The sequence below is a fragment of the Antrostomus carolinensis genome, unplaced genomic scaffold (genome assembly GCF_000700745.2).
Source record: "Antrostomus carolinensis isolate BGI_N321 unplaced genomic scaffold, ASM70074v2 scaffold9557, whole genome shotgun sequence".
In the NCBI taxonomy this organism is placed as follows: Eukaryota; Metazoa; Chordata; class Aves; order Caprimulgiformes; family Caprimulgidae; genus Antrostomus; species Antrostomus carolinensis.
The window spans coordinates 47,060-58,769 of NW_010326602.1; the positions used below are offsets into that span (position 1 = coordinate 47,060).

The 11,710-nt window shown below is 43.9% G+C and overlaps 1 protein-coding gene across 1 annotated transcript in view; it reads right to left on the reverse strand.

Annotated features, from left to right (window-relative positions):
• Window positions 1-201: 201 nt before the first annotated feature.
• Window positions 202-11,710, reverse strand: part of DAAM2 (dishevelled associated activator of morphogenesis 2) — a gene marked incomplete at its 5' end in the record, with an annotated part of 54,240 nt that continues 42,731 nt past the window's right edge. Inside the window, 3 exons of the mRNA XM_010171634.1 lie at window positions 202-417; window positions 2,334-2,504; window positions 10,556-10,687. Of these exons, the coding sequence (XP_010169936.1) occupies window positions 202-417; window positions 2,334-2,504; window positions 10,556-10,687 (519 nt within the window). The remainder of the gene's footprint in view (window positions 418-2,333; window positions 2,505-10,555; window positions 10,688-11,710) is intronic.

An 11,710-nucleotide genomic window follows, 5' to 3' on the forward strand; every position in this document is an offset into this window, starting at 1 on the left:
GCACTTTTATAATGGTCCAAATTAGGAGCACAGAAGAGGGATGAGAGGAAAGCTGATCATGGAAAGGTAACGTCTCTAGCCGCAGACCAAAGAAATCCTTTGGGGCAGCTGTCAGCCAGGCGCCATCACACACATTCATCTTCCTTGTTTTGCACTTTTTCATCATCTTCTTTTGGTTGATTATTTTTCTTCCTCTTGTAATTAATAATTTAGCTTTGTCACCACCCGCTCCCGGCTTGTCTCTAAGCCTTGGTTCCCCGAACGTTTGCGATTACGTTTGAGCTTGGATAAGTCTTTGTCAAAGACTTCACCCGACCTTAATGCTGACACCAGGTCATCAAACTCTCCACTTTCTTCAGAGATGCTTCCAGCTTTTGCTTTCTTTTGTCGCCTCTCTTTTTCCCTCTGCTCTTTTAGCTGTGGAGAAAGACACAGAGCTTTAGGATGAGCTAACTGAAATGTCAGATCACTTAAGTACACAGTTTAGGGGAAAAAAAGATCAGGAGCTTATCTACAAAGCCATCCATGCTGGGCTTCCCTTCTTCTGCACAGGCAAGCAGAGAGCAGGAGAGATGAAGAATGAGTAGCATCGTATGTTTGCCTTACAAAGCACTACCATCCTGGAGTAAAGAGGACACATGGGATCTGTCTAAGCTACTGCTGCTGTTTTGCACTAATTTTACAGTAGGATAGCGCCAGCAAAGTAGCTGTGCCAAATGACAATCTGTAAGTGATGCTGGCATAGGTGATTACCCAGCTTCTGGAACCAGGCTTGAAGTGACCTTAGTGTGGCAGCACCTACTATGCTGACAGTACTGAACCTAGTGAGTTTAAAGTTAGTTTGGATGTGTCTATACAAACCACAGTCACTACTATAGTCACAAACAGCTTTGCACTTGGAGCATAGCTAGCTAAATTGACAGGCAGAAAGGCTCTAGTCCTGCAGAAGCAGGAAAAGAAGAAAGGAAAAAATCCCAGAAAGCCACAAGCTAAACATACTGGAGAATGAAAATTGTGTGAGATATCAAAACATCAACAGAAACTCTATCCACCAAACAGCTCATGTTTGGATGGAGGCAGTGTGTTGCAATAATGGGAAGAGGAAGGCACATTGCCTCAACTCTGGAAAGAGAAACTGGTTATAAACACAAAAAACAAAGAAACAAAATTGCTGATTTTACAAATCATTGTGTAGGTCCACCTGTCAATGTGATGCCCTCAGTCTCTCTAGGGTAGTTCCAAGGAGCTTGGTTATCCTCACCCACTGCTTAGCTCCAAGATTAGTGGAAATGGCAAGGGAGGGATGTGGCTGTCAGGAAGCAGGTCACTTGCTCTGCGCACTAGCCCCACGTTGCAGGAAGACTCTTACCATAAGCAAACTGCAACCTCTCTCATGGTGTATTAGGCCTACAAAACCATCCTAGTGCTTTAACAGTGGGCTCTTGGCACTTTCCAGGCTGGCTGAGAGGAAACCTGAGCCTAAGTCCTGGCATTTTATCCCTGTGTCCAACATTAAGGCATTTTACTTCTCTCCTCTTCTGAAACACGCAAACGGGTGCTTTTGGCGCAGCAAACATTTAAAGCAGCAACTCCTCACAGCAAGGCCTGGGGCCATGGCAGCAGCTGGGGTTAAAGTGCCAGCAAGGGGGAGGAGGCAGGGGACTGCTGAGCCATTCTCAGGCCTCAGGAAAGACTGAGGTTAGAGGGGGAGGCTGGTTCACACGAACCCCTGGGGACACACATGTCTGTCTCCCAGCAGCAAAATCAACAACGCACAAAAGCTCTCTCGCCAAGTCAAGGCAAGACACGGCTCCAGTAATCAAGGCATTAAGGCTGGCCAGAGACAAATACTGCCAGCACGGGCTGCAGCAGGTGCCAGGGCACTCGCCGTGTCACTGTATGCTGTCAGGCAACAGGCACGCAGCGAATGATGATAGTCTGAATGGAAGCTGACCAGCTGGTAGGATCGAGGGAGATCTGGCTCCCAGAGCTTTTGCACAGAGCCTGCAGCCTGAAAGCAGGATAGTCTGGCATTGGGCAGGGGTAGCACCATCCTGCAAAGTGCCAGGGCAGAACAGGCAGGGCTAGATTTGGTATCTGAATCCAAAAGACGGTAATTTAGGAGCCAAACATGATGCCCTTGAGAGCTGGCAGGACGGCCAGCAGGAAAAATGTCATCATTTGTGAAGAGAATGATGCCAAATAGAGGTGGCAGGGAGAAGGACATAAAACAGCGACAGGACATGAGCATTGGAACTGGTACTCTCAACCTTTCTTTCTTGAGACATGAAAAGGCGATGGAAGGAAACACCTTCCTGTGCCCAGGTCCTCACCATTGCCTCCATGCGTGCCCTGCGCTCCTCCTCTTCTTTTTTCTTCCTCATATTCTCCAGATCCTGCTTGGCCTCTGCAAATGACTGTAAGAAAGTGTCGAAGATGCCAAAAAATTCATCTGGCTGCATCTTGCCCTCGCTCTCTCCAAAATGCTTCAGTGCTTTGGCATACTGTCAAGGTGGCAGAAAACACAAGAGCAATAATTAGGCAGGCAGTTTGGTGAAGACAGCGAGGAAAGCTTATGAGTAACCACACATGTAATTCAACACCCTCTGAGCATTCATGTGGCAAGCGCAGAAACTAGCCCCCTGCAACAGAAGTGCCTTTCCTTAAGGCAGGTGCCTCTGTCCCTGAAGAATCTGCTCTCCTGGATATCCTTCAGGCAACACAGGGAAACTGCTGGAGAGCACTAGCTGTCCACTTATACAAAAAGCCCCATGTTCAGTGCCTGAAGGTGAAGGAACAATTTCAGAGGATAACTGTCTGGCCACTTCTCAGCTGCAGCTGTGGGACAGCAGGGACATAGAAGACAGTGAGCTAGCTGGGGACACAAGTTTTAGCCCATCATTTCCCCTTCCACCTTCCCCTCAAATCCACTTTTAAAATGGCTGGAGTTAGAGGGTGTTTTTGCAATAACATTACAGTCTGTCCTCTCAGGAGTCTTTTGCCATGTCATCCATCACTGTGGAGTCCTCTGAGTCAGGGTGTTGCCTGGGAGAGAGGCGACTATGGACAGACATGGCATGAGAGAGGGGCAAGGAAAGCAGCCAGGGCTCCCGGGCAGACTTAAAAGAGAGCAAATACATCACAAGTGGCTTTCATTTTAAAAGGCAAATGTTGAAGCTGCAGGACGCATGTGGAGGCAGCCAACTGGCAGGACTTCAGTCACAGGGCAGTCCTGATCGGGATATGGTAAATTCACAGCAACCCCTGGCTCTTGGACATCAGTCTTGCAGTAGTTGTACATACTCTCTTCTTTGCTCTCTGACACTCACAAACATGCCTCTGTACTCACCAAAATGCACTCAAATTCTATATAAGTGTACACATCCAAAGGCTGTATCATTGTCCAACCACCTTCCCTCACAAACCTCTGTATTGCAACAGGCAGCATCAGCAACACATTCCTGATGGCACTAATGCCCTGATGCACAGCTCCCCTAGCATTCCCTGCTTGCACTTTAACACAACACCACTGAGCAGAAGAGCATCCTTGCAGATCTCAATGTTTACCAAACCAAACTCAGACTCTCCCAGGCTATGGGACTGCCCTCAAACTCTCTTATGCGTGTCTTCAGCTCATACTAACACAGTTCAGCTTCCCTTTCCTTAGGTGAATGCTCTTACAGAATGGAAAAAGACAGAAAGAACAGTTCAGGCTCTGATCCCAAGGACAAAATGAGTTTGGAAGCAGGTCTTATAAACCCCTCTGGCCCTGTACCAGGTAAAGCATAAACAAAGTCTCCCAGTCAACTGTGGAGGGAAGAAATCTCCAAGGAAAGCAGCTTCCTTCTGGCAGAGCCTAAGAGATTCGGCATCTCCCCTTCTCTGCTTTCCCTGCCAGGCCCACAAAGCTGTTTGAAGCAATAGCTTCTTTTTTCTTTAAAAAGGCTGTATTCTCAGCCAGAAACAAACAAAGAAAGCCCAAGTATCTGAAGGAAAAAAAAAAAAAAAAAGTGTTGGAAGAAATGCAAGTTGCTTGGAGCTACCAAACATGGCAGGAGTTGAAGGAAGCACTACAGCAAAAAGTCATGGAGGGACTTCAGAGTATAGAAACAGCAACAGATTACTTCGCTGTTTTAACTCCTTTTCTCTGAAACCTCTCAAGACACATACACACATGTATGCACACCTACTCCCTCTCTCCACCCCTCTTCTGTATATATGTATTTTCTCTGTATATAACATATGCATACTCTGCTTGAACATTAGGAAAGTGCAGCATTCTCACAGTAATCCACACTGACCAGCACCAGCTCTTCAGCAGAGAGAATACAGGCTGTCAATACCACAGAGGGAAATAATGAATCCCCACGTGCTGTATTTTCTTGGCTTGCCTGCTCCAGCATGCCAATCAGCCAGGGGAGTGGGAGTGTCAGAGAAAGACTTCAGCACAGGCATTGCCACTGCTGCTTGAACACATAGAGTGCCTAAAGCTCATTGCTCACAGGAGATGTGCTACCTGGAGTCTCTTCCCACTTAAATTGTATTTAACTCGTGTGAAAACTGAAAATAAAGCACAAATTAAGAGCAGTGACTAGAGCTGCCAGCTAGAAGGAAGGCTTGTCCACATCCTGTGAAGCCTGAAGTCCAGGGGCAGCCCACAGGACGTCGACTGCCCCTGGCTAGTGATGCACCACGGCCATTGCCTCCATTCCTCCTGTGTACAGCAAAGTTGAGTGAGAGGGTACACAGGGGGTTTCCTAGTCTTTTAGGGAGGCTGGGGCTTGAAAAGGAGGGGGTCCTTGCCTGGGGCTCTCTGATCCTACATACATGGAAGTCACCATTAGAGGGTAGTGTTGTCTGCAAGTGTTCTGCACATGGCCTGTCACCCACCCGGTAGTCACATTGGCAGAGGGACTTTTGCCACTGCCTCCCCACTGCCACTCAGAGAAGGAACAGTGTTGCTGGGCTGGAAAGACCCAGCAGCCTGGGAGCCTTCCAGAGACACTCGTGAGTATAAGGTGTTGTGGTCTCTAAGTGGCAGCAAGGAAGACAAATCCTGAGAACAGCCCACCTTTGGTACCCTGTAACGTGGCTTAGCAGGTCACAATCATTTACTGTAAAGCAGTGAAAGATGAAAAGCAAAAATCTGTGAGCTGGATGGACCAAAATAACTGCAAAAGAGAAATCTGAAGTATCCTCAAGCAAACATTTTCTTTCTTTCTCTAGCCCCTCCAGAAAAAAGCTGACCGAGCAGAGAAGGGCAAGTCAGGAGAATCCAGCCTCTGCTGCCACCTCTGCCCGTGATGTGGCTTGGGAACTCATGCTGTCTCTCTGAGCCTTCCTTTCTCCATTTGTTACAAAACAGAAAGTGTTGCCCCACTAATGACAAATAATCTCTTGTTCACATCTGTAGGACGCTGCATCAATTCAATGCACTATTGTAAAGACAGCCATGCTGTCTTTTCACTGTTTAAACTGCAACAGATCCCTCTGCTTTTATTACTTCTTCTATTTCCCTGTAGCTCTGGTTCTGCAATCACATGTGCTTTTTCAAAGCACTGGTGCTGGGACAAGGGGCAGCGAGCTGCTGGAAGCAGGCTCCCCAATCCTGGTACGAAGCTCAGGCTCCTACCTGCCCACAGTGGCTCAAACCACACTACCTGCCTTGCGCAGGGCCTAAGAGGCAGCACGGCACCGACCGAGGTGCCCTGGACCCCAGCCCTCTTTTCTGCTCTCCGCCACAGGATTTGTGTCACTCTGTACAAATCACTCAATTGCTCCATGGGTAGATTCCCCAAAAAACAGAATCTGCTATTGTGCACAATTGTGAACTCTGTATCGAAGTCCTCACGTGCGCAAAATGCTTCCCAAAATTTTGCGATGTGCTGTGGTATTGCGGAACAAGGGCTAAAACTTGCATATTCCTGAAGTCATTTGGGGACAGATGACATGGGCAAAAGCAAGATGGAAAACTCTGTTTCAGCAGGTTTTCCACTGTAATATAGGGTGGTATCTCTTTTTTTCATTAAAAAATTCATTTCCACACCATAAGGGCCCCCAAGCTCCATGATATAACAGGTCCACGCGCTCAGTGCCAGCTCTGCTTCCTCTGCCAAACTTTCCACTGAATTCATCCTCTTGCCAAAGCAAATCGTTTAGACAGTTGTTTATTTTAAAAAGCCATTTTAGCAAGGAGAGGGAAAGCGGGACAGCAGCACACACACTCTCTGCTGTGCTTGCCAATGAAATGTTAAACAGTGGCAGAAGAGCTCTGGAAACGGCAGGAACAGGGCTCTATGAGGAGGAGGAAAAACAGCCATGATAAAAATTTCCTGCTGTCTGTGCTGTCTACTATTGCAGGAGGAGGCAATGCACAAATGAATTATACCATGTAGCCATGCAACATGAACTGTCTTCCCTAGAGAAGTAATCTTCAGTTTGCTGTTACAAAGACTCCAATCTTGTACCCAGGCAGTTCAAATAAATGTCTGTTCTCTTTATGGGACAGATTCAGATCAGTTAATGGAAGGAACCCGGCCGATTTCAGGCGGGGCTGGGCCCAGCTCTCCTTGTGTCTAAATACTCTTAAAGGATTCTCCCAGGAGTTTGACAGTGACTCTGGCAGCCCCAAAATTGAGATATAGGTGTTATAAACATTTCTGATATGTTAGATGCCAACCTGCCCTGAAGTATCTGTAGTTCTATGTTACTGTACAACAGCTATGTAATTTATTTACCAAATGGCTTTTCCTGAGAGCAGGCTGTAGTGCCTGCTCATGCCCTTTGTAACACACCTTGTCTTTAATTCCTCACTCTCCATCCTGATCTGTTCCTTATTCATTAGCTCCAGTGGCTGACAGAAAATACCAGTCCTGTAAAACAAATGACTGAAGTGCACAGCCTGTAACTGGCACTATGTGCTTCGTAGTATTCTGCCATTAATGACTATTCTCTTAAATGGATTTTGGCTTTCACTGCCTTGCTGTTCTTCAAAACAGTTACTATATGTGCTAAGCTTATTAAATGCACGTGCAGAATCTGAACTCCTTTCTCCATGATGATAAACACCCTGCTTGAGAGGAGCTGTTGTGAGAGAGATGGAATGGACACTTTTCCTACCTGCTTCATCAGCCTCCATTGTGCCTCTATCGAGAGGCTCAAGTTCGATATTCATCATAGGAATGGTAATACCTGACTAAAAGCAGACTTTGTTCTTCTAGGAAGATCCAAAACATTTTAAAAACAGGTTTGTTAAAATCCAGGCACAAAGTAGAACAGTTATGAAGCAGTTTACTGATCTAAGTTCATATCTGTCAACATTTAAGTATGTTGTAAAGCTTCATATAGGGCAAATGTCACCTTTTTCAAGTAGGAAAATAAAATTCATACCATGGGAGGTCACTGCTCCTCTGCCTGGGCATTTCCATTGCTTCTCCACAGGAAGCACAGGGAAAAATTTTAACAAACAAAATTCAACCCCATTCTGTTCAATCTGATGTAAAAAAGTAAATTTTTCATCAGTTACAACACGTAAAAACTGGTGAAGGATTCCAGGGCAGAATTTCACTTTCTCCTGCCCCCACCTTCCAGTTTATGGGAAATGGCAGAAAACATTATCCCTTGATCTAATCTATATTCCCTTATAAAGTGGTATTGAAAGTGAAAAAAACACAAAAAGAACAAGAACCAGCTGTGCTAGGGAGCCTGTTTAAAGAGCTGGTCTAAGTTTTCAATCAGTTCTTAACCAAGCCATCTGTTTACTACATGAAGATAAGTACAGTTACAAGGCTTTCTCTGCAAATATGGATGCCTGCATCTGACAATCTGGCCCTTTAAATGTAAAATATCACTTCTTCCCCATGGCCACTAACTGTAAATGATCCTGTTTAAGCAAAAAGGCCAAAAAAAGTACTGCATGGGATTGTGAAAAATATCCTCTACAGAGAAGGTCAGCACCACACCTCGGTAATGGATTGTTTCCATAACTTAAAGGAATAAAGAAATTACTTTTTTGCTAATACTAGAGATATTTAAAAAAACAAAAATCTTCCCAGGTTTGAAAAGATAATTTGTATTGTTTTAAATCCCAGCTGAGGAAACATGGCTCTGATTAACTCATGGCAATCAATTAACCACATCTATATTTAGAAGGATATCCAACTCCAGCTGTTAAAACTAGGGCTTCATTATTATTAATAAATCTGTGAACCAGACCAATTCTTCATGGGCTCATTAGGATATTTTTAAAAGTCCTCCCTCTCCCACTACCTTTTTTCCAATTTGCTTTGCTTTGAGAAATCAAAAAAGAACAGGATAATCAGATGTCTTGGTCCCTCTCTTCCTTTAATTGGCTAGTTATAGTAGGTTTCCATGGTAAGAAAAAAGCTTGTGATTCAATAAACACAGAGAGCCCATTGAGGCTGGAAGATGTTATAGGCTTTGCAAAGCACATATGGTTTGTTGAAAATTTCCAGCTTTTTCCTTTTTTTTCTTTTTTTAAGAAAAAAAAAAGAGGAAAGAGAGGAAGAAGAGAGGGGAAAAAGAATATGAGGCAAACATGAGAAATAGCTCAGCATTGCTAAGGACAGACAGTTCCCTTTTAGGAGTCCAAAAGCAGCTTTTTGCCAGTGGAAGAACCAAAGCCATAGGTTGAGCAGAAGTTGGAATGGCATGTGTTCAAACATAGTAAGGGTGTGTGAGGAGAAGGTAGAAAAACGTTTCCTAAGCATGTTATAGTCATTAAAATAAAACATCTCTTTATGTCGAGTGCTTTATGTTGGCTATGTCTAAAAAAGCGTGTAACAACTTCCAGACATATTGGTCTGTCTGTAGGGAGATTCTCTGGTTATTCTTAAAGCAAAAGAATGGCATTTTTCCTGCAAGTGCCTGATCAAGAAAAGTTGCGTTACTGTGCTGGAAATGTACCACTTGCTGGTTTTTAACCCCTGACTGACCTTGTAAAGAATCTGCATTGGGCTTTTGTCCTAGCTGCCAAAAGAAAGGATCACCACTATCTATAACACTAAACCAAAAGTGTGCAGTCTAAGCCAAGGACAGAGTGAATTTGCTTCCAGAAATGTGCACCTAACTATAATGAAGCTGAAAGATTTACCCAGTCATAAAACAGAAGCCCCCAAACCAAAGAAAATCTAGCTTTTGTCAGGAAATTTAGCGGAGGTATGGAATGTAAAATATTGTTTTTGTGATTATAAAGCCAGTATGGTGTGAACATTATTATGTTGGAAGCGGTTTGAATCTTCTCAAGCAACGTGACAACAATGAAAAAATTAGGCACGTTATTCTCCACAAAATTTCCTTACAACATTAACAAGTGTTAGACTGCCCAGCTTTGCCTTTAGAGTGCTGTAATAACTACTGCCCCACTGGCATTTCCTAGGGCAGCTAGCTCTAGCTGACAGCCAGTAGCTTCTGGTATTTGCAGCTGCAAGTCAGTATTACCAACATTATCTCCACAGCAAGGAAATGCTTTTGAATTACAGAATGACATTACTGCAGAGCGGCTGGATGAGTGAGGCAGCCTGTATTTTGCCTACCCTTCAGAATCTAAGGCCTACCAATTCAATGGCATGGGTTTCATTAGTAATGCAATAGGCCTCTTAACTGACACCAGCGGTGGAAACAATTCAATCCAAAAGAAATAACGCATTTGCTTCATAAAGCCAAGCACTTTTAACATGCCAGCCAACAAGGGCAGATTTGCCATTACATATCGTTTACTTTAGAACTTGCTCTTCTATAAACATTTTCATATGTTTATGATCTTTTCGTATAAATTCTTCCTCATTCAGCTGAGAGACAGAGGGATGAGTGCCAGACTCCAGTCATCAGCAAAGAACAAGCACCTCCTTAGTTGTACAAATCTGGTAATGGATATGCAGACAGTGAAAGCACAAAATGATCACAGCAGCACCTGAAGAGTAACACGCACGCAGTGACGGCTGCGTAAGAAGGATCCAAGAATATTGGACAAACCATGCATATTTGGGATTTCTATCCTTGCAATGAAATACAAGCAGTAACAGAGAAGCATAAGTGGAAAAGATCAGGTATTTAGGGTTACCAAACTACCCAGAGGTGCCTTTTTAAAGGAAAGAAATGGAGCACAAATATCCCCAGCTGAATGAGCAGAGTGCGATGAAGTCAGAAGCAGAAAGTAAAAGATATGGGGTCACTATCACTAATTACCAAAGGACCTCTTTTTGAGGGATAGCTTAAAAAGCAATCCATTCAAAGCCACAGCACAGTGTGGTATACTGGCACAGATATTACCATCACAATTCTATGCCACACATGGATCATGTTAAGGAAGATTAGCAAGAGGTGGGCAAGAGCACCGAACCTTATTTTAATCCTAAAATATATTCTAAATGGCTATGGACCAGATCAGGAAAAGTAAGAAACTTCAGCCTAAACCACTTTCAGTGTCTATTAAAGTTTTCACTACAGTCTCAGCATCTGAAATTGCTGCTTCCATTTTGATTCAGGCTTTTGACTGAGTAAGTGAAACCCTAAACACTTCAAAAGGTATTCTTACCTTGTCTCTAGCCTCATTGAGAAGGTCTTCTAACTCCGAGAAGCTGAAACTGGCCACAGTGATGAAATCACTCATGACAGGAACGAACCTGTCCCCCGACTCCCGCACGCGTCTCTTCTGATAATCCAGTTCCTGAAAGAGAAGAAGTAAGAGATATAGACAGGCAAACACCAAAGATTCCTTGCTGACAAGGAAGGGAGCAGGGAAGCCCATCTATTTCACTCAATGCAGAGCATGCTCTGCTCCCACTCCTCATGCATTCACCCACACCTGTAACTCAAAAACCACTTTCTTACTGAGTCAAAAGTTTTGGCTTTTCAGCATGAGAAGGAAGGTCAAGGTGGGGTGAAAGAAGATCTTAGCTATGGTTCCCTTTATTCTCAAACAACAACCACTCCCAAGAAAACCATCAACATGTTGAACTTCTAAAGCAACTTTATAATTTAAGCATCAAGTACATGAAATGCTGCATTTTTTTCATATGCAAATAACAGAGAACTCAGAATGGAACAATATTCACTGTAGCAACTAAATTTGAAATTTTTAATAGTGAGTTTCCCTCTATCTTCTCTTCCCATGGTGACTGAAAAGGCTGTATGCTTGGGGAAATATGTACATATGTGAATAATCTATATGGTTCCTAGCTCTGATCTTCCCTTTAGTTCTCTGAAAAGCACTAGGTAGGCAGCAAGAAGACACCAGAAAGATGTCAGTGCAACACTTGCTAGCACCCTGCTAACCAATAAGCATTAGCTTGGATGTCAGAAAAGTCACAGAGTTATAAACTGGGGCTATTATAAGATGTATGGGGGGGGAGGGGGGGAAGACAAGACATAAACCCATAGGAAACTAAGCTCTATTTGTCCACTACCTCCAGAAAGAAAAAAGAAAAAAAAAATATTTTTTTCTCTCTGGCTCAACTGTTTTTAGTTTTAAGCCAAGATTAACGATTCTATCTCTTTCCTTACTCTATATGCCATGCTTGTGGCATGAAAAGAGCTACAGAGGTCCTCAAATTGACTAAGTTATACTAAGACTGGCAGTCTCCCATGCCTGTGCTTGGCTTGTGTGCTGTTGACAGTCTCATGGGGACACTGAAATCCTAATCTGGGCCTCATCTTTATTCTCAGCTAAATAATCAGTGGAAATGATAAA